This window comes from Fusarium flagelliforme, assembly GCF_020744385.1.
Source record: "Fusarium flagelliforme strain FIESC 12 MPI-CAGE-AA-0113 chromosome Unknown B0J16scaffold_4, whole genome shotgun sequence".
Lineage (NCBI taxonomy): Eukaryota > Fungi > Ascomycota > Sordariomycetes > Hypocreales > Nectriaceae > Fusarium > Fusarium flagelliforme.
The window spans coordinates 3,161,174-3,183,018 of NW_025763506.1; the positions used below are offsets into that span (position 1 = coordinate 3,161,174).

Genomic DNA, 21,845 nt, shown 5'->3' on the forward strand with positions numbered 1-21,845 from the left:
TAGATAAACAACATACAACTGCACTCACTTGTCGCTATGGGTGACGATGATAAACCGAGCGAGACTGGTTGTTTAGAGTACAAAAAGAGAAACTCCGGTACAGGGAATCGAACCCTGGGCTCCGCGGTACTGATCTCTCAGATTATGAGAGCGCGAAATGTTAGCCACTACACCATACCGGATTGTTGAAGAATCTGGAGATATTGCCAAACATGTACTACCGGTATTGGCTGGTGAATTGTTGAAGACATTAGCCAAACTGCGCTCCATACGTGGACGTCTTTGTCACTTGCATGTAAGGGACAGTACCTGTCTTCAGTAGCTGGCATGTTTGATTTCAGAAACACCACGCACGCTCTTCTTGAACCTGCACTGAAATCACGAAAATGATCGTAAAGAGCATCTTGGCATGAGGTCCGTACATTGTCACTTTTCCAACACATAGGCGAGAAGTTCACAGCAAGATTGAAAGAAACTGTATCTTGCATACACAAACTACAGTTTTGAGTTGGGCTTTTCATCGTGCGAATTTGTCACAGCAACAACGCCGCCATCCTTCTCAAGATCCCCTGGTAGATTTCCCAGAGCTCGATCTCCAAACATAAGGTCGATCTCTTCAAGAGACAGACCCTTCGTCTCTCGGAAAGCGAAGATGAGAGTAGGAAGCGTAATGACAATATTGAACGCTATGCCATATAAATTAGCTGATCCTGAGGGAGTTGCAGGTGTCTACTTACCAACGAATAGAAAGTAAAATTTCCAGCCTAATTCTTTAAGTGCCAAAGGACTGACTTGGTTCCAAAAGGTCGAGACGAGCCAGTTTCCGATGCCTGTGGCAAAAGCGCATCCTTTACCTCGTATCTGATAAGGCATGATTTCGGCCATATACGTCCAACTAACGGGACCGAAGGATAGTGAGAAGATGACGGTGACACAGAATAAGAAAGCAACGCCAGCGATACTAAGGCCGTGGTGCTTGCCGTCGACATTTTGGCTGTTGACAACGCTCTCTAGGATTAGAGCGATGGTGATGGCGATGATACCATAGATAAGAGGCCTCTTTCGGCCAATTTTATCCGAGATCAAGGTTATGAAGACCAAGTCTGCGCAGTGTTATTAGTGTGTTGCTGTGCGAGATAACGGGCTTTTGACTTACTCGCGATGGGGCCAGTGCAGTTGTAAATTCCTGCCACGAGCAGATTCGTCTTACCAGTAATGCCAAGGCTCTCATACATGATGGTTTGGTAGTATCTTGTATCATGTCAGTGAGATTAGAAGCTTTCATCCGGGAGACTTTATGCTAAGAGCGGAGCTGAAAGAATCTGGGGAGGAATTTGCTTACCCGATTACATTAATTCCTACAATCAATGTTAGTATGTCCTTGTCATAAAGATCTGTGATGAGTAACATCGTCTACCGGGAAACTTACCAGTAAACTGAGTGAATACCTGTACCAGAGTTCCAAGCATAAGTCGTTTCCGCCATTGTGGTACCTTGAACATAATCATCCAGCCTGGTGCAGTGGCAGCCTTCTCGGCGTCTATAGTAAGCTTGATCTCATTGAACTCAGACTTGATCCAGTCTTCATTTGAGCCGTCGAAGTGCAACTTCCGTAGTGTCCTCAACCCATCGTCCAATTGGTCGGTCGCAATGAGATAGCGAGGAGTTTCGGGAAGCCAGAGCATACCCAGGCATAGCAGCGCGGAAGGAAATGCTTGGAATGCAAGAGGGAATCGCCATTGGAAGGATGAAGTATCAGGCATGTGATGACTGCCGTATCCAACCCAAGTAGAGACAATGAAGCCGACTCCGATCATTTGTTGGGCGAGTCCAACGATGAGACCTCGGTTCTTAGGCGAGGCGCATTCGCTTTGATATACTGGGACTTCAATGTTTGTCAATCATGGGAGTTCGTAGGATATCATAAAGGAACTTACCACTCATAGAGAGTAGACCAACGGCAAAGCCAGCAATGATTCGTCCGATTAGCATCATAGCAAGACTAAATAATGTGTTAATCAACAAGGTGCAAGAGAGTTCAGTAACTGAAACGACACATACTGGTAAGAAGCAGCTTGGAAAACACCACCAATCGTGCAAATAAAGGCACCAATGCCAATAGTCTTCCTTCGACCAAATTTATCCATAATCACTCCACCAAACAAGGCTCCGAATACAGCACCTCCACTGAAGGTAGAGTTAATGGCCCCTATGATGGAAGAAGTGGATGTTGTGTCGAAGTAGTTTTGGAAGTGCTTCGAGGCGATGACATCTGTCATGACACCAGAGTCATAGCCGAATAGAAAGGAGCTGAATTCGAACAATGCTTGTCAGTATCACTATTGAAGTTTCAGTGGTGATACGCACCCTATGGCCGCGAAGCAAGCCAGGCCAATGTTGTAGGCTTTTCCCATTGTGAGACCTTTCAACTACCTTCTAGGGCTGTATTATATCTGTGGTTCGTTATGTCGAGTAGCTTCAAACTTGCGATCGAGGTGGATAAAGTACCCAGAAGTGATAGGCGGCGGCCCTCGAGTGTATTTGTATGATCTTCTTCCCCAGAGTCATAGCTCCATTCTCGATACCCCTGGATATGGTTCTATGTTGATCACTGTAGCCTTCATGTTTCCACCTATCTAAATCTACTCACCCAGGGGGTGCAGGGAATGTCTCGATAGTCGTATCACGGGACAATGGAGTGCCCTTATCACCACGCAAGTGTTGGCTTCCATTCGGCTCGAAGTACTACACATGATCGTCGAGGATTTATATATGGGTCATCTTGGTAGCATATACCATGATAACATGACGGGAAGACGTAACACGGCATGCCAAGGCCGATCGTGACAGTCATCGGCTTCTTAAACAAGGCTCCTTCGAGGCAATTCCGGATCGGCACCGAGCGGTCGGAGAAATAAAACGCCAACTATAACTCGCCAATGCCGGCTAAATGCCAAAAGTAGCGAGATCAGTAAAAGAAACCGCGGATCCCATCGTAAAGACTGAACCACAGTTGTGGTCTGATCAGTCATCGGGGCATACCTTGTACCGTCCAGGGACTCAGCAGAGGCAGTAACTTGGCACATGGCCATTGATCTGACCTTTGCAGTTCGGCTAAATATGAATTCGCATGTTTAGAATAAGTGAAGTAAAGGTACCTTTGATCATCCTCGCTTTCACTTACAGCCGGACCAATCACGTCTCTGATGGTAACTCTATAGGTCAACTTTCGGGTTACCCGAGCTCAGATCATCAATACATAGGTACATTTCATGGAAGTTTCACTATGACTGTTTAGACAGAAGAAGACCGCAAGACGTCTTACGTAGGAGCCCGAGTTGATACTTGTTATAGCTACACCAGTACATGCAGATGCTGCTCTTGAGATTGTGTGTCTAGGCTAGATCACATCGTGGCAATGCTACATCAAGATGACAAACTGCAAAGGTATACCGAATACTACCGTTTTCTTTTTCTTTTTCTTTCTTTCTTTTTTTCAGTAATATTTATATATTCAACCTAGAGCCAGGTCCATGCAACCTTGTTGCCGGGAAGGCATAAATGCCGAATCTGGGATGTTGTACAAGTTCTCACTGTGAAGCAGAGAATAAAGTGCTGAATTTGACCCAGGTTGGTATGGTACTTGGATTTATGACAATTTTACAACAGACTCCAGGTCTCAGACCATCACGGAACTTGACCAATCACATCGCATTACAGCGTCTGAAAATTTCCCCTTTGGGCAACCCCCAATGCCCCCAAATCGAGACCCTGAAGTTCCATGGAAGTAGAGTCTCCATTAGTGGGGAGAGCATACGTGTCTCATGTGAGGATAGGTCGTTGACGGCTCAAAGGATTATTACCAGAAGAGTGCTGTGTATTGTTGAGCCATGAATGAGTCTCTTGGACTAGATACGTTTACTAGAATGAAGACCTGAAGACAGGGCGCAATTTATCTAGTGCTGACCGTTGGCGCTGACATCCATGTCGCAACTCAGAAGTAGCTCCAGCTCCAATGGCTCTACCAAACATCAGCGGATACAGTACCTGCCAATACCTGCAGCATCGGGCAATTAGATGCCGAGATCGACGGCTGACGATCTGCTCGGGACAGTTTTGGTAGCTACGTCTAGGTTTTGAGTTTCGATCTGATGAAGCACCGCATGTAGAGGGCATTGCCTGGCTGTTCGCGTTGGCAGTTCTATTCACTATCCTATCATCTCATAGCATCACAGGGACTCAATATATACAGGGGCATCCCCTTCCAAGTCACGTCCGTCCTCCGTAACCTTGAAATCGCCCTTTAGTTGGTTAGTACCCTGAAGCTTACCGTCATCACCAACAACAAGTTCAGCAACAGTATTTCCCTCGCCATCCACCACAGTGGTTTTGGAGCCAGGCCGAGTTTGATACAGAGCAACCTCAACATTGTTTGCAAAGTCGTAGGCAGCACCGACCTCCTTACGGCTGCCGAGGACAAGAACCGTGTTCTCACGGACGTACAGGGGCAGAGTACCAAAAGCGTGTTTCTCTCTAAACCAGCCAGGACCCGACTTGACTTCGTTGGTAAAATAACATGTCCACTTGCCCTTGGGTAGGTAGAACTCGACTTCGCCAGACTCTTCGTAGATAGGAGCTGCCAGGAGCTGAGATCCAACCATGAACTGGCGATCGAGGAACCACGAGGTAGGGTCATCGGGAAACTCAAGGGCAACAGCCCGCAGGGACATGGGAATTCCATCTTCAATAGACTCTATCGCCTGAGAGAAGATGTACGGCATCAGACGAGTTTTGAGCGCTGTCCACTTGGCCAGAGTCTTAGAACATCCTTCCTCAGTAGTATCGTCGTCGTCAACAGTCCAGGGCACCCGGTACGAGTTGCTTCCGTGGAGACGACTGTGGCTGCACAAGAGACCCATGGCGACCCACCGCTTGTAGATCCATGGCGGAGGGCTACCCTCGAAGCCACCAATGTCACAACTCCAGAAAGTGAAACCACTCAGACCCATGGACAAACCGCCGCGGACGGACTCGGCGAGTGCTTCTGGCGTGGACTCGCAGTCACCGCCCCAGACAAGAGGGAATCTTTGTGTTCCCGCGCAGGCAGCACGGGCGTAAAGAACGGCTTCGTTGTTGCCATATCGCTTCTGAAGAGCTTCGTAGACAAGTTTGTTGTATGCGAATGCATAGTAGTTGTGCATTTTGTGAGGATCGACCGTTGGGTCGTGCCATTGGACATCGAGAGTGGGAATGCGCTCGCCAAAGTCGGTTTTGAGGGCATCGACACCCTTATCGAAGAGATCGTTAAGGCACTCGACATACCAAGCACAAGCCTCAGGATTTGTCACGTCCAAAAGACCCATACCGGCCTGCCACAAATCCCACTGCCAGATATCGCCGTTCTTACGCTTAAGAAGGTACCCTTTTTCAGCGGCATGCTTAAAGGCAACACCAGCTTGGCCGATGTAGGGGTTGATCCAGACGCAGACCTTTTTGCAGAGGCCTTTCTCTTTGAGACGCGAGATCTGGCCCTTGGGATCAGGGAAACGCTCAGAGTCAAAGATGAAGTCTGTCCACCTGAAAGCCTTCATCCAAAAGCAATCGTAGTGGAAGACGTCGACAGGCGAGCTGCGAGCCTTCATGCCTTCCAGAAAAGAGTTGACGGTGGCTTCATCGTAGTTGGTGGTGAAGCTGGTAGTCAACCAAAGACCAAAACTCCAGCTAGGAACCTTGTTGGCCTTTCCAGTGAGGACAGTGTACTTTTTGAGGACGTCTTTGGGCCCGTCGCCGTAGATGATGTACATCTTGAGACGTTGGCCCTCGATAGTTGTTTGCACACGACAACATCGCTCGCTACCAATCTCGAGGTCGACTTTGCCAGGGTAATCGATGAACACACCATATCCACGGTTGCTCATCCAGAAAGAAACGTTCTTGTAGGCCTGATCACTCGAGGTGCCACCGTCTGCGTTCCAAAGAACAACATTTTGGCCAACCTTATTCCAGGCACCGAATCGTTCACCCAGACCATGGACAGACTCGCCAACGGACAAAGTTGTTTGCATAAACATATAGTGCTTGAAATCGTCCATGTTGCCGGTCTGGATTTGCGATGTTGGAGCAGGGGAGTAGGCAAAGCCAGTACTGCGGTTGCCGAGATTCGTCAGGTGCTTCTTGCCATCAGAGCTGTGGAACTTGATGTCGAAGTTGTGCTGATCGGGGTGAATGGTAGCAGACAAGGATCCAGACTGGAGTGTGGTTCCCTTGTCAGTCTTCAGAATCTTCCCCTCGACCTTTGGTTGGCCAGCAGGAAAGAGATCAAAGTTGGGACCTGTCCGTTTAGCACCAGCCCAGTGTGTGCTCTCAATCGATATAATGCCGTCCATCTCGGCCTTGATATCAAGAGTAAGAGTAGGCTGGTTGAGACCATCTCCACGAGTTCGAATGTGCTTTGTCGGACATAGCAAGCTCAATGCCTGTTGGTCTTGGTTGGGGGTGATTTCGTAGACATCTTCGGCATATTCAGTTCGGAAGTCTTGGGCAGGTAGCCACATGCCATCGCGAAGGTGCATCTTTGGTATTGATGTAAGCCAATTCTATGACCTGACTGCGCTGTATGAGAAGGAAGAAAAAAAGCTCAAGGAAGTAGGTAGGTCTTTGAATGGGAGATCCTGATTCTCTGTCTGTCCTTATCGGGCCATGTCGCGGGCATCCTACGACAACATCCATCCGTCGATTACTGGGCCCATCCCATGTTTTCCCCTCCTTGACCCCACCATCTTGTCATGATAGTAGGTGACGATACACATGATGTTGAGACGAGACGAGACGAGACGAGCGGGATGAGACTAACTAGGTACCAAGGGTCCCCTGCGGGATTGATCGACTGGTGGATAAATCAGCGGGCACTAGAAGCACCCCCGGCTAAATACAGGGAGTGAACATGCGGGGTTTACAGGCTAGAGCCACTGTAATACAGTAGTGTCCGACTTAGCTAACGGCCCGGGCTGCTCGGCCATTATTAAATCTCGGGTTGACTTATACCGACGTCCAACTCACTCCCAGGTCACATTGGATACTGTACTGTACTGTACTGTAGAACTCGAGAGATCTAGTCTACATGACACATGTTCCTTGACCGAAACCTCTGCCTTGCATCTGTGCTAGGATGTTCGGCTCGTCTTTCCATCTGATCCTGATATACCGCCCCAATGGTTGACCGCACACCTTTTGAACTTGTTCTCATGTCAACTTAAAAACAAAGTCCACGAATCCAAGTCCTTTGCCCATCTCCTTCTTCTCGTCTTCTGCCCCGCATTCTTCCAGGATCCCCAGAAGCCTGCCATGCCATGATCTGCTGTGCTTCGGTCGTAACGTCCGTAAAGGCCTTCAATTACATGGCCTAATTCGATTCAAGTCCGCAGCCAAACTCATATGCAGTGCAGCTGACGAGTATCGTGAATCTATACTATGATGTATGAGAAGAGGGGGTTATCCATGCTCCAGGCTTCGCGGTTAATTGTAAAGGGACAAGGATTCTCTTGTGTATATATTCATGTAGATCCCAAGCTGCCCTTGTCTACAGCTCTCGAGTAGCCTCCTTCTCATCTTCAATATTCCAGAATGAAGCTCTCTGGATACCTTTGTGCGGTAGCGCTGGCCACGGCCGGCCAGGCTGCTAAGGACAAGCCTGTGTACAAAGACTCCAAAGCTTCTGTCGACGATAGAGTCTCGGATCTCCTCAAGCGCATGACAATTGAGGAGAAGACTGCTCAATTGATCCAGGGCGACATGACCAACTACCTCAATCTTACTACAGAGGCTGTCAACAGGACCGGTCTGGAATGGAACTTCAAGTACCGTGCCAATTCCATCTGGACTGGTCTGTACGCCAACATGACCACCATCAAGAAGGCTGCCAAGTTGGGACAGGACTATCTCATGGAAGAGACTAAGCTCGGTAAGTTACAATGCCTTGTTGAGACTTTCACCTCATGAATTGACAGATGACAGGTATTCCCGCCTTTGTTCAGAGTGAAGGTCTCCACGGAGTTTTGATCCTCAACGGAACCATCTTCAACTCTCCCATCGGCATGGGATGTTCATTCAACCCTGAGCTTATCGAGAAGATGGCCGACATTATTGCTACGGAATCTCGAGCTCTTGGTATAAACCAGCTCTTCTCTCCACAAGTCGATCTCGCCCGAGAGCTACGATTTGGACGAGTCGAAGAATGCTTCAGCGAGGATTCTTACCTGTATGACTTTTATTCATGGCCAGCGGTGGTGTATGCTAACTTAATACAGTGCGGGAGAGATGGGCTACAGATACGTCAAGGGCCTTCAAGCTGGAGGAGTGTCGGCTATGGTGAAGCACTACGTAAGACACATCTAACATCCATCACCAGTCCAAACAAATAGCTGACAGAGAAGGCTGCGTTTGCGACACCTGAACAAGGTATCAACACTGCCCCTGTTCACGGCGGCGAGCGACAGTTACGGTCTCTCTATCTCCCCCCTTTCAAGCGAGCCATCATTGACGGCGGGGCGACCTCCATCATGTCCTCTTACAATTCCTACGATGGTGTTCCTGTCGTTTCAGACTCTCATCTCCTCACTGATATCCTTCGAGACGAATGGGATTATAAGTATTATGTCATCTCCGACGCCGGTGGTACTGCTCGTCTTGCTAAGGCCTTCAATGTCTGCCCTCTCGAGGATGACGAGTGCATTACTCTCGAGGTGGGTTTCCTCACAAAGGACCAAGTCAAATGCTAATGAAGCACAGGCTCTCCCTGCTGGTAACGATGCCGAGATGGGTGGCGGCTACTGGAGTTTCGAGATTATACCTGAGCTTGTCAAGGCCGGTAAGCTTGACGTCAAGGTTGTCGACACAGCAGTATCTCGTGTTCTTCGTGCCAAGTTTGAGATGGGTCTTTTCGAGAAACCCTTCACTGGTGTTGCTGACGACAAGATTTGGGACTATGTCAACACCAAGGCTCACAAAAAGGTCGCTCGTCAGCTTGACACTGAGAGTATTGTTCTTCTTGAGAACCACGAGGACGTTCTTCCATTGAAGAAAGACGCCAATATTGCCGTCATTGGACCCATGGCTCATGGCTATGTCAACGTATGTGATATTCCATTCTATAGAATTAGACAAAACACTGACGCTGAATAGTACGGTGACTATGTCATTGGTACTGCTATGACCAGAGGTGTCACCCCCTATGATGGTATCAAAGCTGCCAGTAAGGGCAACGTCACCTTTACTCAAGGCTGTGAGCGTTGGTCCTCGGACGAATCTGGTTTCGAGGATGCTATCGCTGCCGCTGAGGCTGCCGACATCGCTGTTGTTGTCGTCGGAACTTGGACTCGCGACCAGAACGAACTCTGGGCTGGTCTTAACGCCACCACTGGTGAGCATATTGATGCCAGTGACCTGAATCTCATCGGGGCCATGCCCAAGCTCGTCAAGGCAATCATCGATACTGGAAAGCCTACTATTGTCGTCTACAGCTCCGGCAAACCCATCACTGAACCGTGGATCTCTAAGGAGGCTGCTGCTCTTGTTCAGCAGTTCTACCAATCTCAGGAAGGAGGTCATGCTCTCGCTGACATCCTCTACGGCAACGTCAACCCCTCAGGCAAGCTTTCCGTTAGCTTTCCCTACGACGTTGGCACTACCCCGATCTACTACGATTACCTCAACTCTGCACGTGCCTTTCCCAATCCCGGCAAGATTTACAAGAACGGCACTCTTGAGTTCGGCAACAACTATATCCTCGAGAACCCCGAGGCTCTCTACACATTCGGCTATGGTCTTTCATACAGCAAGTTTGACTTCTCCCAGATCTCCGTTTCTAAGAAGAACGTAACAGCCTCCGACACAGTCACTGTTTCCGTCGACGTTAGCAATAAGTCCAAGCGTGACGGGTCTGAAGTTGTCCAGCTTTACGTTAAAGACATGATTGCCTCGGTCGACGTCCCTCGATACCAACTCAAGGGTTTCAAGAAGGTCACTGTCAAGGCAGGTAAGACCGAGACTGTTAAGATCGATCTTAAAGTTGAGGATTGGGGTCTCTGGAACCGCAAGATGAAATATGTTGTTGAGCCTGGTGACTTTACAGTCTTTGTTGGGAACTCGAGTGAGAGCTTCATGGGGAACGTGACAGTCACTGTTTCGTAGATCTACGAGGAAATAATATAGTGATGAGTGAAGAAGTTCTGTATCATACTCCAATTGGTCCAGTGACACTATGTACAAAGCTTTTACAACTCATCTTGGGATGACATGTACTTGCACGATTGGCCAGGTAAGTGCAGAGACTCTACTGCATGTCAGACTACCTCAGTCCCTGTTACAAGCCAAAATAGCATCCGACGTCCGGTATGGTGTAGTGGCTAACATTTCGCGCTCTCATAACTTGAGAGATTAAGTTCCGCGGAGCCCAGGGTTCGATTCCCTGTACCGGAGTTTCTCTTTTGCATTTTTCGTAACCAGTATCAACAACTGTGAAACGTTTCTTTCGTTGTCTTTGCTTTTTGCCTGATTTATCTGTCGGTTGCTGATGGACAGACAATACGGTAAACAACTTCCTGCAGGTAAAGCACTAGGGTTATAGTGCAGGGAGACCAAGAAGCATCTCATATATAGTAGGGGGGTAAGGCACGTAAGCCTTTGAGTAGTAACATCTTCAACGGTTAAAACAAAGTAAGATAGTGCAACTTGTGCAACTTTTATGTAGGAACGACCCAAGGGCTCCTATTGTTAGATGTTGTTAAATATAGAAGGCGGGTGTGTTCGTTTAGACATGTTGTAGTACAGGAGCCATGTTGACAAAGAACTACCAAGTCTACATATTTGCAAGTCCTGCAGCTAGTTCACTTTGATATCATACAAGATCCCCTGCTATCTGTGCCTCTGTTTTGTAACCTCCTGTCTAGAGCATAACATGCTTCGATATCACTATCACTTAATCGTTATTGCTAAACATAAAGTCTAAATACATAGACTTTAGCGATGAATACTTTGTACAAGAACCCATCTTTACTATTCATTGCTTCTCATCAAACCGTCGCATTCAGTGCAGCTATGGCTTTCAGTACGGATCGCCTGAACTATATCTTGCCATTACAGAAAAAGAAATAAGGGGAATATGCCTGCTGGGTGTTAGACAGAATCTAGGTCTATTGAGTATATGATATGTCTTAAGAAAATTAAGAACATACGCCACTATTCTCACTAAAAGCTAACGAACGGACATTTGACCTCTAGGTTTCTATCAATGTCGTTTCTTTCGTTCGATGCAACATAGCCAGCAAGGACTCCCCTTCAGGCGGTTGAACAACTCAGCAGTATTTGCTTCGGCGGACATGCCCGGACTGAGGCCCAGCAACGATATTAAGTATCTCTGCACTACCACTAAATAAGCTATCACACCGCTTGGTAGGATCTTCAGCTAAATCAAGTATTGGCGATCTGCTAGGATATCCTCGATAAAACTACATGTTTCAAGTACCGTAGATCGACCAATTGGGTTTAAGATGGTCTAACTGTCCAGTGAGCGTCCAATACGACACAAGTCAACTAGACCATGCACGACATAGAAAACTAGGAACAGCCATGCTTATAGTACCCATTGTTAGTAGAGTCTGTCTGTTCTAGACTTTCATTTGCCGCTTTCGTCAGCCCTGGACCCTTAGGGCATCCGCGGGTGAGATGTTGTCATATATCACAATTACTATCTTCTTAAAGATGGGGATCTGTGCAGTCGCGTGGCCATTCGAAATGTCAAGGCGTCGAGGGGCCTCGGATGGAATTTGTGTCTGGGTAGGATATCCATGGCTGAGACTTTGTTAACTCGTTGCTAATTGAGATGCTCTGTTGCTCTCCCGAGATAAGTAGGGTTAACCTTGCTTGGCAGAGCATGGCAGCGAGCCAGCCAGTTCGATACTAGTATTCTTTGACAGAAAGCAGAGCATGCTTCTGCTAACGTAATAGGGGTTCAAGTTTGGTGACGGGAGGATCTTCACTAACCCAAATGACCCTATTGTTTACAATCCGACTTCAGAACATGGCTGACCTGGGAAGTTGAAGGATAACAGTGATTTGACTGTAGAGGGCAAAGACATTGCCGAGCCGGCAACGGGGCCTGTGCCATGTTCCAGATATAGAGTCTCGACTTACTCGACGATGTAAGTGAAGTTGAACCAATAGAGGCGGGTGGTCTAGACACTTGGATGCCCGCAAACAAAGTTGATGCCCAATTTTAAAAGGAAAGCCCAATGAATATCGAATGGTATCATCATGTTCTAGGGATGCATTGTTCAACACACTGTATGCCAAGTGCTGAGACAAGATGGTAGATAAGACATGATACGAAGATTGTTCAATCCTTAACCAGACACACTGAAAGGATAATATCCAGGGTCATTGTGGTGTTTGAAAGGTTACCTAAGCAAGCTTCAGCAAAAGTTATTTACTATCCTATCCATACACATCGCCGAATTTGTTTACATAGTACGGATACGGATACAGTCAATTCAGACATCGGGAATAAGCAGGTTGCCATTCATGGATATACGGATAAGATGAATAGGTATTGGTGTACTGCTATAGTATGCTCTGCCTTTCAAGTTTGTGAAAAGTCTATCGTTGCAACAAACGCCTCAGAGACTTCCCGCACTGTTTGTTTGCCTTGGCGCCGAGGATGGCAGTTTGTACGATGTCACATTAAAGGGAAAAACTAGAGCTGGTGTTCCTGGAGCTGCAGGGATTCGACGATTTCTTTGGATCTGACAATTCAAGTGACTTGGTGTAAGTGCACGCAGCTGGTCATTATCTATTCTTAGTAAACTTAATTGCTAGTTCCAGTTCAAACTCGTCGTGGTGCATATAACCAGATATATTGTCGATGCATATTCATCCATGTTCAGATTCACCATGGTTAGCAAATGCTATACGATGTCCGTTTCGATACTGCAATAGTAATTATCGGATGCCTGCTCCCTCCGGAGGACCTCCGGTGAATCAAAGCGGAGATATTGGGCTTGGCGCTGGCCTGCAAGGTGCATACGGCCTAAAATGATACACATGTATGTAGGTATTGTTTAGTAATTACCTACCTACCTACTTGACAAGACAGAAATTTCATAATAAACAAGCGGTGATACGGATGTCACAAAACGTTCAATGTCAGCACCAAAACCCAGGGACCAGCCATCATCATGACCCACATGTATGTATGTATGTATATATGTACAGTAAAGAGATTTTCTCGCTCTTCAGCGCCTCTGGCAGCCTAGACGGGTATGACGGTAAACAATACCTCTTTCTATTGGAAGACGAAGTTTTCTAATAATGAAACAACTCCCAGGAACAGGGAATAATGTCTGCCAAGGCATTCTCTGTAGATTCGCCTTTTCCCATCCAAATTCAGGAACCGATACCCAGTTCTGTGCGCCTACATATCTCACTCAGTCCAGTACCGTCATTCAGCCAGACTATGCCTTGATAGTTATTATTCGCCACATGTGGCTGGTGCAATAAAGATCTGCATCGCCAGATGATCATCATGATCTCAAGTCGTTTCATGACGATGATTCGCCAAGGCCCACTCGTCTCCTTCAAACCGGAGAAGAACCGCCGGCCTCTAATGATGTCACGGCTATATGTGGCGCACCCACAGTGTTGAAATTACATGGTTCTTACAGCAGTACTGTACCGAGCCTCATCCATCATGGTCTGTGGGTAAAAGCTTCAAATCGCACACTCTGGGGTCTGAACGCGGTACATTTCATATGCCGAACTCTGTTGTCATCGCATTTGCATGCAGCACAGCACCTGAATAGTACAGTGAGTCCTCTTTGAATCTGCTTACTCCATTGCGAGTGTAACAGAATGGTCTCGACAGCGAGATCAACAAGTGGCTCAGGGACTTTGCCTCTCTCACCTCATGACGCCTTAGTCTGGCAGGGACGGGTAGGGGTCAGCGAGGTGCCCTGGACCTAGCCCCATGGAGGACAGAATAACCCCCGCTCTCCGCTGTAGTTGACAAAAGAGGATAGTTGATCGACACGTATTAGAACCAGCAAGATGCTCGAATATTTTTTACACTATATCTGCTTGTTTAAAAGAACATAGGCGGACTGCTGTGCTACCCACCTACCAGCATCAAATCAAGATAAGAGGGGTCCAGCTACTTCTTGGAGCCAGATTCTTCAAGCTAACAAGGCACTTGTGGACTTGCTGGTTGGCTTGGAGAGCTCAAAGGGATTCTACAGACCAAGTGGGGAGTAGGCATCTTGATCGCCGATTCACAACGTCGTCAAGCGGTCTGGCCTATCGGTAATTCTAGTCTTTGAGACTGACGCTGGGATACTATCGTGCAATTGAGAAAAGCCATCGCGACTGCTTCAAGCCACGAGCTGATATGCACGCTGTCGCCCGGTATACTTGTCAGCCAATCAGATTAAAATCGTCGGGCCAAAGCCGTCGATCCGCATCAGTATTGAGAACCGGTCGCATCACAAAAGTAGTTGAAGCAACAGTGAGTTACGATACAGTAGCATCGTGTCGCTCAACCTTAGCGCGCGGGTTTCATACTAGAATGTTAGATTAGCCCATGATCGTAATTATGGGTCTTGATCCAGAAGATACGTACAGGTCTCATTTGGTGAGCTGTGCGTTTGTCTCGTCAAAAAAAAAAAGATGTTTTTACACGATATGTCGATCTCGCTTGGTACTGATGTTTGAGAGGGCTCGTACTACAAAAAGAGCAGAATTGCAGCTCAGGTCGAAAAGACCATCTATCTGTCAGGCCAGACTGAGCCGGTGATCTCGTTCAAAGATGGTGATAGGTCGAGGTAGCCTAGTTCTAAGACGAAAATCAGCTGGGAATGGCAGAACCCTTGCTTGACGGCGAGCTTGGTTCCTTCTCGGCACCGTAGGGGTTTTGCACAACAGCGTAAATGGGAAAGCGTTAACGCTGTGTAAGATTCGGATTAATTGTTGTGCCCTATCATGGTGATGGCCCCAAGCCTGTGGAGGGTTGTTTCGTGTGTTGAATGATTCCTCGGTCAGGGTCGTAGGGTCATCGAAACCACCAAAATTTCACCACGAGACCCCTTTGCTTGCCGACACAGAGTAATCCACAATGCCGGAACACAAGACTATGGTGCAAGCACTTGGAAGACGACAGAAGAAAAATTAAGGCGTTCTTGGTTCAACAGCCCATTTCTCCAGAGTGTTCTGGACCGAAGACTCTCGGCTCGTTCGTTGTAAGGCAAGTGGACACTGTACTCCAGGGCAAGGAGACCAGGGAGGGGCATAGTAAGGCAAGGTAGAGTAGCAGGATAGAATGAGATGGGATTTTCAAGGGATAAGGATGGGATTTTGAGCGGTCTTGGCAGTGTAATCCGGTCTTCTGCTCATTGAGAGGGGAGAAAATGGATGGGATCGACAGAGCTAGCAAGGCGAGAGACGAGCCATTGGTAGGGAAGTCCTTGCCTTCAGGCTCCTGTCCATTCCCACTTGACCCTCCTGCCCTCGTAGCGTAGCCCCAGGCCACCTACTCTTGCCTCTCTCCGACCTGACTGCAGCGTGCAGACGGCAGGGATTAGGTGGGATTGAGACCTGGCCCGGGGGCTAGCACCTAATACTGTACCATACTGTACTGTAGGGCCACACTGTACATTGCCACCTCCACACAACCAACCTACAACACCTTACTCCTACAGTTCAACATCCCGTCCCCTCAGCCAAAAGCTGCTACCAGCTGGTACAGTAAATTATTTGTCGCCTTGTTCTGCCTCTGCTCTACTTTGCCCTGTCCTACAGTACTCTTTGCTCGATAATCCTCGAACCTAGAGCGGTATTACGTATCAATCGCAAATCAAGTCGCCTGCAGCCAAAGCCTTCGTCACTCTTTCCGCATCGGGTACCCGTCTTCAGAACCCCTTCGCCATTCATCGCTGTCTATTCGAATTGTGATAGCTTCTGTTTCTCACTACCTATTGTTTGGTCTTCACCCAAGTCCAGCCCCCTGTTGATCCAGCATTGGGCCTCGTCGTTTCAACGTTTGGACCCTGCTTTTATCTTCTATCGACTCGACCTACAGACCAGACTCCATTGCGTTGTAGCCCACGCCGCTGCATCTGTCAAAGTCAAGCCCTCGCCGACGACCACGACTATCACGACCACGACAGCCCAATTTTTATTTTTTCATCATTGTGTTTCCTTATTCTACCTTGGCTGTCTCCAAACCCTTTGATTTCGCGGGACTTTCTGCTGGCAACCTTGATTAGGATCGTACAGACTATCACGGGGATGCGCGACGCTACTTTATAGGATTGTCCTCACCTCCCGCTCGAGTATCCTCCCCCCACCCTCCTCAACCTCCGGGCTCTCATCCTTTCAACTTCGGCTTCGCAACTATCAGGTTAGCGACAAGACACTACCATCATGGATGCGTCGCACGACAAAGAGAGCCAGGGCACCAGTCAACCTGACCAAAAGAATCATCAAGAACAGCAACACGACCCTCCGTCTACCTCTACACCCTCAGAGTCTTATCCTCCTCCTCCACCTCAGTCTTCGACAGCATCTTCGACGACCATTCGGCCCAGTGGCCCGGAGAGTCTTCCAGAACTTCGTACAAACACCTATAATAACGCAACGCCTACACGAACGACTAGAGCCGCTTCATCTGCTGCTCCCAGCGAACACAATAGTGTTTCCAACTCGGAGCCACCGTTTTCACCTTGGAGTGTCAGTTCAGATAAGCAACTGGGCTATCACTCTGCCGCTTCAGATGTCTCCGGGGACCGAGTTTTTCCTATACGATCAGTCATCAGCGTTGACCCCAACTCCAGTAAGATAACCAGTGACGATTACTTCCACGCCTTGCCTGAGCGCGATGGTCGGAGCATTCCCGTTCAGGTCCCGGGCGCGCCTCGAGCTGACACGGGACCAGATCTGAGACGTTCAGACACAGTCCCAGCAAATTACCATTCACGAGCCCACAACGAGCGTATCGACGCCATAATGCGAAGAAAAAACACCATGAGCGGCCCTATGTCGAGCATTCAGCTCGATGCAAATCGCCACGGAAGCAGTACAGTGCCTTTGCAGCTTGATATATCGATGTCAGACAACGAAGGTGACGGAGATGGGGACGGAGATGCAGCAACAGAAACAGAAGAATCGGGGGCAATGGGTCATAACTCATCGAACCTTGCACCGGGCGGACATGATGCCGATGTTTCTTCTGCCGGGAACTCCAGTGCTGATGTTCCGCTTGTCACTGCCCGTTTCACGCACGTTGTGACTGATGATGGTCATGCGGTCATTACTGGTCGTGACGGTGTCCTACAACGTTGTGAGGACGAACCAATTCATACCCCTGGCGCCGTTCAAACTTTCGGTGTTCTCGTTGCTCTTCGCGAAGAGAACGATGGTTGTTTTGTCGCCCGATATGTCAGCGAGAATTCTTATCGGATGTTGGGCTATACACCTAAACAATTATTTCAGCTCAAGAATTTCCTTGACATCCTGACAGAAGAGCAACAGGATAATCTTCTTGACCACATCGATTTTATTCGTGACGAAGATGCAGATCCCGCCGTTAATGGTCCCGAGGTTTTTAGCCTATCAATTCGACCCCCTAAACACAAGAGCACAAAGCTTTGGTGTGCAATTCATATAAACCCAGCACATCCTGATTTAATCATCTGCGAGTTTGAGCTGGACGACGACGTTGAATACCCATTACGGCCAGTGGATGAGATGACGCCCGACACTCCCCACGACACATTGCAATCAAATCCAACTCTGGAGGAGATCGAAGACAGCACAGAGGTTCTTAGTAAGCCTTTGAGGATATTGAGAAGCGCGAGAAAGAGGCGGGGCGAACAAGGCGCCATGCAGGTCTTTGACATTATGTCTCAAGTTCAGGAACAACTTTCATCTGCTCCAAACCTCGATGCTTTTCTCAAGATTCTAGTTGGTATAGTCAAAGAGTTGACCGGCTTCCACCGAGTCATGATCTACCAGTTTGACTCGTCATTCAACGGCAAGGTTGTGACGGAGCTTGTTGATACATCCATGACGAGAGATTTATACAAGGGTCTTCACTTCCCAGCATCAGACATTCCACGACAAGCCCGCGATCTCTACAAGCTCAACAAAGTACGGCTACTTTACGACCGCGACCAAGATACCTCCAGAATCGTTTGCCGAACAAAAGAAGACCTTGACGTCCCATTGGACATGAGCCACTCGTATCTGCGAGCCATGTCACCGATTCATATCAAATACTTGAAGAATATGGCTGTGAGGTCCTCTATGTCGATTTCAATCAATGCTTTCAACGAGCTATGGGGCCTCATTTCTTGTCACTCATACGGAAATCATGGAATGCGAGTATCGTTTCCTATTCGAAAAATGTGTCGTCTAGTAGGAGACACAGCGTGCAGAAATATCGAGAGGTTGTCTTACGCTTCAAGACTACAAGCTCGCAAGCTGATCAACACCGCACCTACTGACAAGAACCCTTCTGGGTACATCATTGCGTCTTCGGAGGATCTATTAAAACTGTTCGATGCCGATTTTGGGTTGTTATCAATCAAGGGTGAGACCAAAATCATGGGACCTGTCGAACAAAGTCAAGAAGCGCTTGCTATGTTAGAGTATCTCAGAATGCGTCAACTCACCTCTGTTGTGGCATCACAGGATGTTAAAGAAGATTTCCCCGATCTTCGATATCCACCTGGTTTCCAAGTTATCGCTGGACTACTCTACGTCCCACTGAGCGTTGGCGGTAGTGACTTCATTGTTTTCTTCCGGAAGGGCCAAATTAAAGAAGTGAAGTGGGCCGGTAATCCCTATGAAAAGTTTGTTCGTGAGGGTACCGCCGGCTACCTCGAGCCAAGGAAGAGTTTCAAGACATGGCACGAAACTGTCGTTGGAAAATGCCGAGAATGGAATGAGGAACAGGTAGAGACAGCTGCTGTCCTCTGCCTTGTTTACGGCAAATTTATCGAAGTTTGGAGACAAAAGGAGAAGGCTTTGCAGAACAGCAAACTGACCCGACTGTTACTTGCTAATTCTGCGCATGAGGTTCGAACCCCTCTGAATGCCATCATCAACTACCTCGAGATTGCCTTGGAAGGCAGTCTCGATCAAGAAACTCGCGAGAACTTGGCCAGGTCTCATTCTGCATCTAAATCTCTGATTTATGTCATCAATGATCTACTGGATTTGACCAAGACAGAGGAAGGACAGAATTTGGTCAAGGATGAAGTGTTCGATCTTGCCAGCTGTATTAGAGAGGCAACCGGCCCTTTCTTGAACGATGCGAAACGAAAAGGAATCCATTACACTGTTGTCCAACATCCTGGATTGCCTCAATTCGTACACGGCGATGAACGACGGATCCGACAAGCACTTTCTAATGTCACAGCAAATGCGGTCGCGCACACGCACAAAGGTCATGTCAAGGTGGACGTTTTCGTGTCCGAGGTCAAAGATCGGCAGGCCGTTGTTGACTTTGTTATCGAAGACTCTGGTATTGGCATGAGTGCAGGTCAACTTGACACTCTATTCCGCGATCTCGAGCAGGTCAGCACCGAGGAAGCGCCTATGCCAAGCTCATTAGACGAGATGCCTCGTGAAATGCGTACTCTAGGACTTGGCCTTGCCGTTGTTGCTCGCATTGTTCGAAACATGGACGGACAGCTTCGGCTGAAATCCGAAGTCGGGCAAGGCTCGAGATTTGTGGTCCAGCTTCCGTTCACTCTATCAGATGAAACACATGCATCTCAGCTCGAAGATGCTCCGGCAGAGCCAGAGAATCAATCCACAAATAGTGACAGCACTACCAACACCGCTTCTGATGCTTTGAGGGCTGCGCCAGAAGGAGAGATCACGCTTGTTGATAGAGCTAGCACTATGGCATCCGCTGGTGAGACTGGTGATGTTTCTATTAAAGGAAGCGGGGCAAGCCAGCGAAGCAAGAGTAGCCATGCAAGCCACGCTAGCCGCGGTAGCCATCAGAGCGATGCTGATCGCTTGATTGATGCAATTCAAACGCCCCTGTCTCTAAATGAGCGGGAAGGCACCGAATTTCCTCTTCAGGGAAGTGGAGGCTCAAGACCAGGATCTATGCGCCCTCGGTCTCGCGGAGCTATGAGTGTTGGTGGTCGATCTGCTAGCCCGTCCACTAAGCAGCCTCAAAGTCCTGTCTCGACGAAGCCTCGTAGCGAGCCGGGCAGCACCGATGTCATGGGCTCAAAAACCCCAATTCGAGCAGTCAAAATCCCGGATGATTATACTGATGTACCTCAGAAGCCACAACCTAGTGAGCAATCTGGCATTCTCTTTGAGATGAAGAGCAGTGATCGCCCTGTAGCCAAGGCTGGGACAGAGAGCGTCACCAGTGGAGGCACCCAGATGACTGAGCAGCCGCATCTCGAGGTTCTCGTGGCTGAAGATGACCCAATCAACATGAAGATCTTGAGGAAGCGCCTGGAAAGATTAGGTCATGGCGTTCATCATACCGTCAACGGCGAGGACTGCGCTGCAGCTTATCGTGAAAGGTCGAAAGACTTTGATGTTGTCCTGATGGACATGCAGGTGAGTTAGCCGAGTTTCAATTGACTGTATCTGGCCACTAACTTGAACTAGATGCCTATCGTTGACGGCCTCACGAGTACAAAAATGATCAGGTCAATGGAGGCATCTGCAGATCATCACGGCCACTCGAGCTTGGCTGGCACCAACCATCGCATTCCCATCTTTGCTGTTTCGGCCTCTCTCGTTGAGCGGGAAAAGCAGACTTACATTGATGCCGGTTTCGATGGATGGATCCTCAAGCCAATCGACTTCAAGCGTCTCAACACTCTCCTGGCTGGCATTTCCGATGAAGAGGTCCGCAACTCTTGCTTGTACGAACCTGGACAATGGGAACGTGGAGGTTGGTTCCTTCCAAGATCCAGAGTGGGCGGCTCAGAGGCCAGTGACGAGATTACTCCAAGGGCTGAGCACGATGCAAAGGACAAAGACATCGGCGAAACTGCTCTTGCTTCTGAAGACGCGAAGGAAGTGGATGGTGCCGATGAAACCAAGCCCAGTGACGCCTAGGATATTCGCCTAGGTTTCTGGCGAAAAACAGTTTGACACCTTCGGCCCCACCACATCTAGACGCGACCATGCTATGGTGTGTAATGCGTTGCACCGATGTGGTATTATAGTGGTGTCTTATCGAGTCGACGAGCAATCATTCCAGCACTCCATCCTTCGATACCCGAGTCATCAGTAACCACCTCATATAATGCCCGTCAATTTTGTTTGATTTTCTGCTTTTTCTTTTGCTTAAACGGTCTTAGCCCATGGAAAACACGCGCTGTACACGATAGATATGATGGGAATGGAAACTGGTTGCCATGGCGTTCGGAGCTTTCAGGAGACGAAGCGCATTTCATGATGCCGCTGCAGTTTGACATGCATGCTTCTTTCAGTGCAGCAGAAAAGCCGCTGTAAGACCTAAGCGTTCAATGGCTGAGTCCCTACTGCCATACTTCTTTATTCTTTTGATTTCCCCCCCCCCCCCCCTTTTTTTTTTTCCCCCTTTGTTAGCATAGAACGGGCGACGGACGAGGGCCATGATGTACACGATTAGCATGGGTTCTGACGGCAGGGTGTTTGGTGATAGGTTGGGTTTTTGCTTTTACTACTTTGTTTTCTTGACTGTTTGTGCTTTTGCACAACAAAATGCGCGCTAGTGAATTCATGGCGAGCAGAGAAGATGTAGTCTGACTGTCGTATGAAGTCAAGACTGTATGAGG

General features: G+C 48.3%; 4 protein-coding genes and 2 non-coding genes across 6 annotated transcripts; 3 read left to right on the forward strand and 3 right to left on the reverse strand.

Moving 5' to 3' along the window:
* Positions 1 to 92: 92 nt before the first annotated feature.
* On the reverse strand, positions 93 to 182 carry B0J16DRAFT_t151. The gene has a single exon. It is a non-coding gene; the product is annotated as a tRNA-Glu (tRNA).
* Positions 121 to 2,786, reverse strand: B0J16DRAFT_342183 (general substrate transporter). Its single transcript, XM_046127880.1, has 8 exons — positions 2,368 to 2,786; positions 2,062 to 2,310; positions 1,938 to 2,002; positions 1,430 to 1,885; positions 1,343 to 1,358; positions 1,157 to 1,251; positions 738 to 1,103; positions 121 to 686 (listed from the first exon to the last, which is right to left on the reverse strand). The coding sequence occupies exons 1-8, from the start codon at positions 2,412 to 2,414 to the stop codon at positions 496 to 498; spliced, it is 1,485 nt and encodes a 494-aa protein (XP_045983257.1). The 5' UTR covers positions 2,415 to 2,786; the 3' UTR covers positions 121 to 495.
* A 1,130-nt stretch (positions 2,787 to 3,916) lies between these two features.
* On the reverse strand, positions 3,917 to 6,798 carry B0J16DRAFT_342184 (glycosyl hydrolases family 31-domain-containing protein). The gene has a single exon (XM_046127881.1). The coding sequence runs from the start codon at positions 6,570 to 6,572 to the stop codon at positions 4,230 to 4,232; it is 2,343 nt and encodes a 780-aa protein (XP_045983258.1). The 5' UTR covers positions 6,573 to 6,798; the 3' UTR covers positions 3,917 to 4,229.
* Positions 6,799 to 7,623: 825 nt separating this feature from the next.
* B0J16DRAFT_414953 (glycoside hydrolase superfamily) lies at positions 7,624 to 10,288 on the forward strand (the record flags this gene model as incomplete). Its single annotated transcript, XM_046133484.1, has 6 exons — positions 7,624 to 7,960; positions 8,014 to 8,257; positions 8,307 to 8,379; positions 8,433 to 8,741; positions 8,788 to 9,129; positions 9,181 to 10,288. The coding sequence occupies 6 exons, from the start codon at positions 7,624 to 7,626 to the stop codon at positions 10,186 to 10,188; spliced, it is 2,313 nt and encodes a 770-aa protein (XP_045983259.1). The 3' UTR covers positions 10,189 to 10,288.
* A 97-nt stretch (positions 10,289 to 10,385) lies between these two features.
* Positions 10,386 to 10,476, forward strand: B0J16DRAFT_t138. Its single transcript has one exon. It is a non-coding gene; the product is annotated as a tRNA-Glu (tRNA).
* A 5,988-nt stretch (positions 10,477 to 16,464) lies between these two features.
* Positions 16,465 to 21,141, forward strand: B0J16DRAFT_267640 (uncharacterized protein; the record flags this gene model as incomplete). The annotated part of the gene is made up of 2 exons (XM_046123451.1): positions 16,465 to 20,634; positions 20,686 to 21,141. 2 exons carry the CDS (start codon positions 16,465 to 16,467, stop codon positions 21,139 to 21,141), a joined length of 4,626 nt encoding a protein of 1,541 aa, XP_045983260.1.
* Between the last annotated feature and the right edge of the window lie 704 nt (positions 21,142 to 21,845).

Bases quoted from the DNA above. Each gene is read 5' to 3' on its own strand.
- B0J16DRAFT_342184 (XM_046127881.1), bottom strand. From the start codon at position 6,572: ATGCACCTTCGCGATGGCATGTGGCTACCTGCCCAAGACTTCCGAACT.
- B0J16DRAFT_342183 (XM_046127880.1), bottom strand. From the start codon at position 2,414: ATGGGAAAAGCCTACAACATTGGCCTGGCTTGCTTCGCGGCCATAGG. The intron at 2,003-2,061 runs GTATGTGTCGTT...CACATTATTTAG, and splicing joins TTCCAAGCTGCTTCTTACCA to TCTTGCTATGATGCTAATCG. The intron at 1,104-1,156 runs GTAAGTCAAAAG...AACACTGCGCAG, and splicing joins CTGCACTGGCCCCATCGCGA to ACTTGGTCTTCATAACCTTG.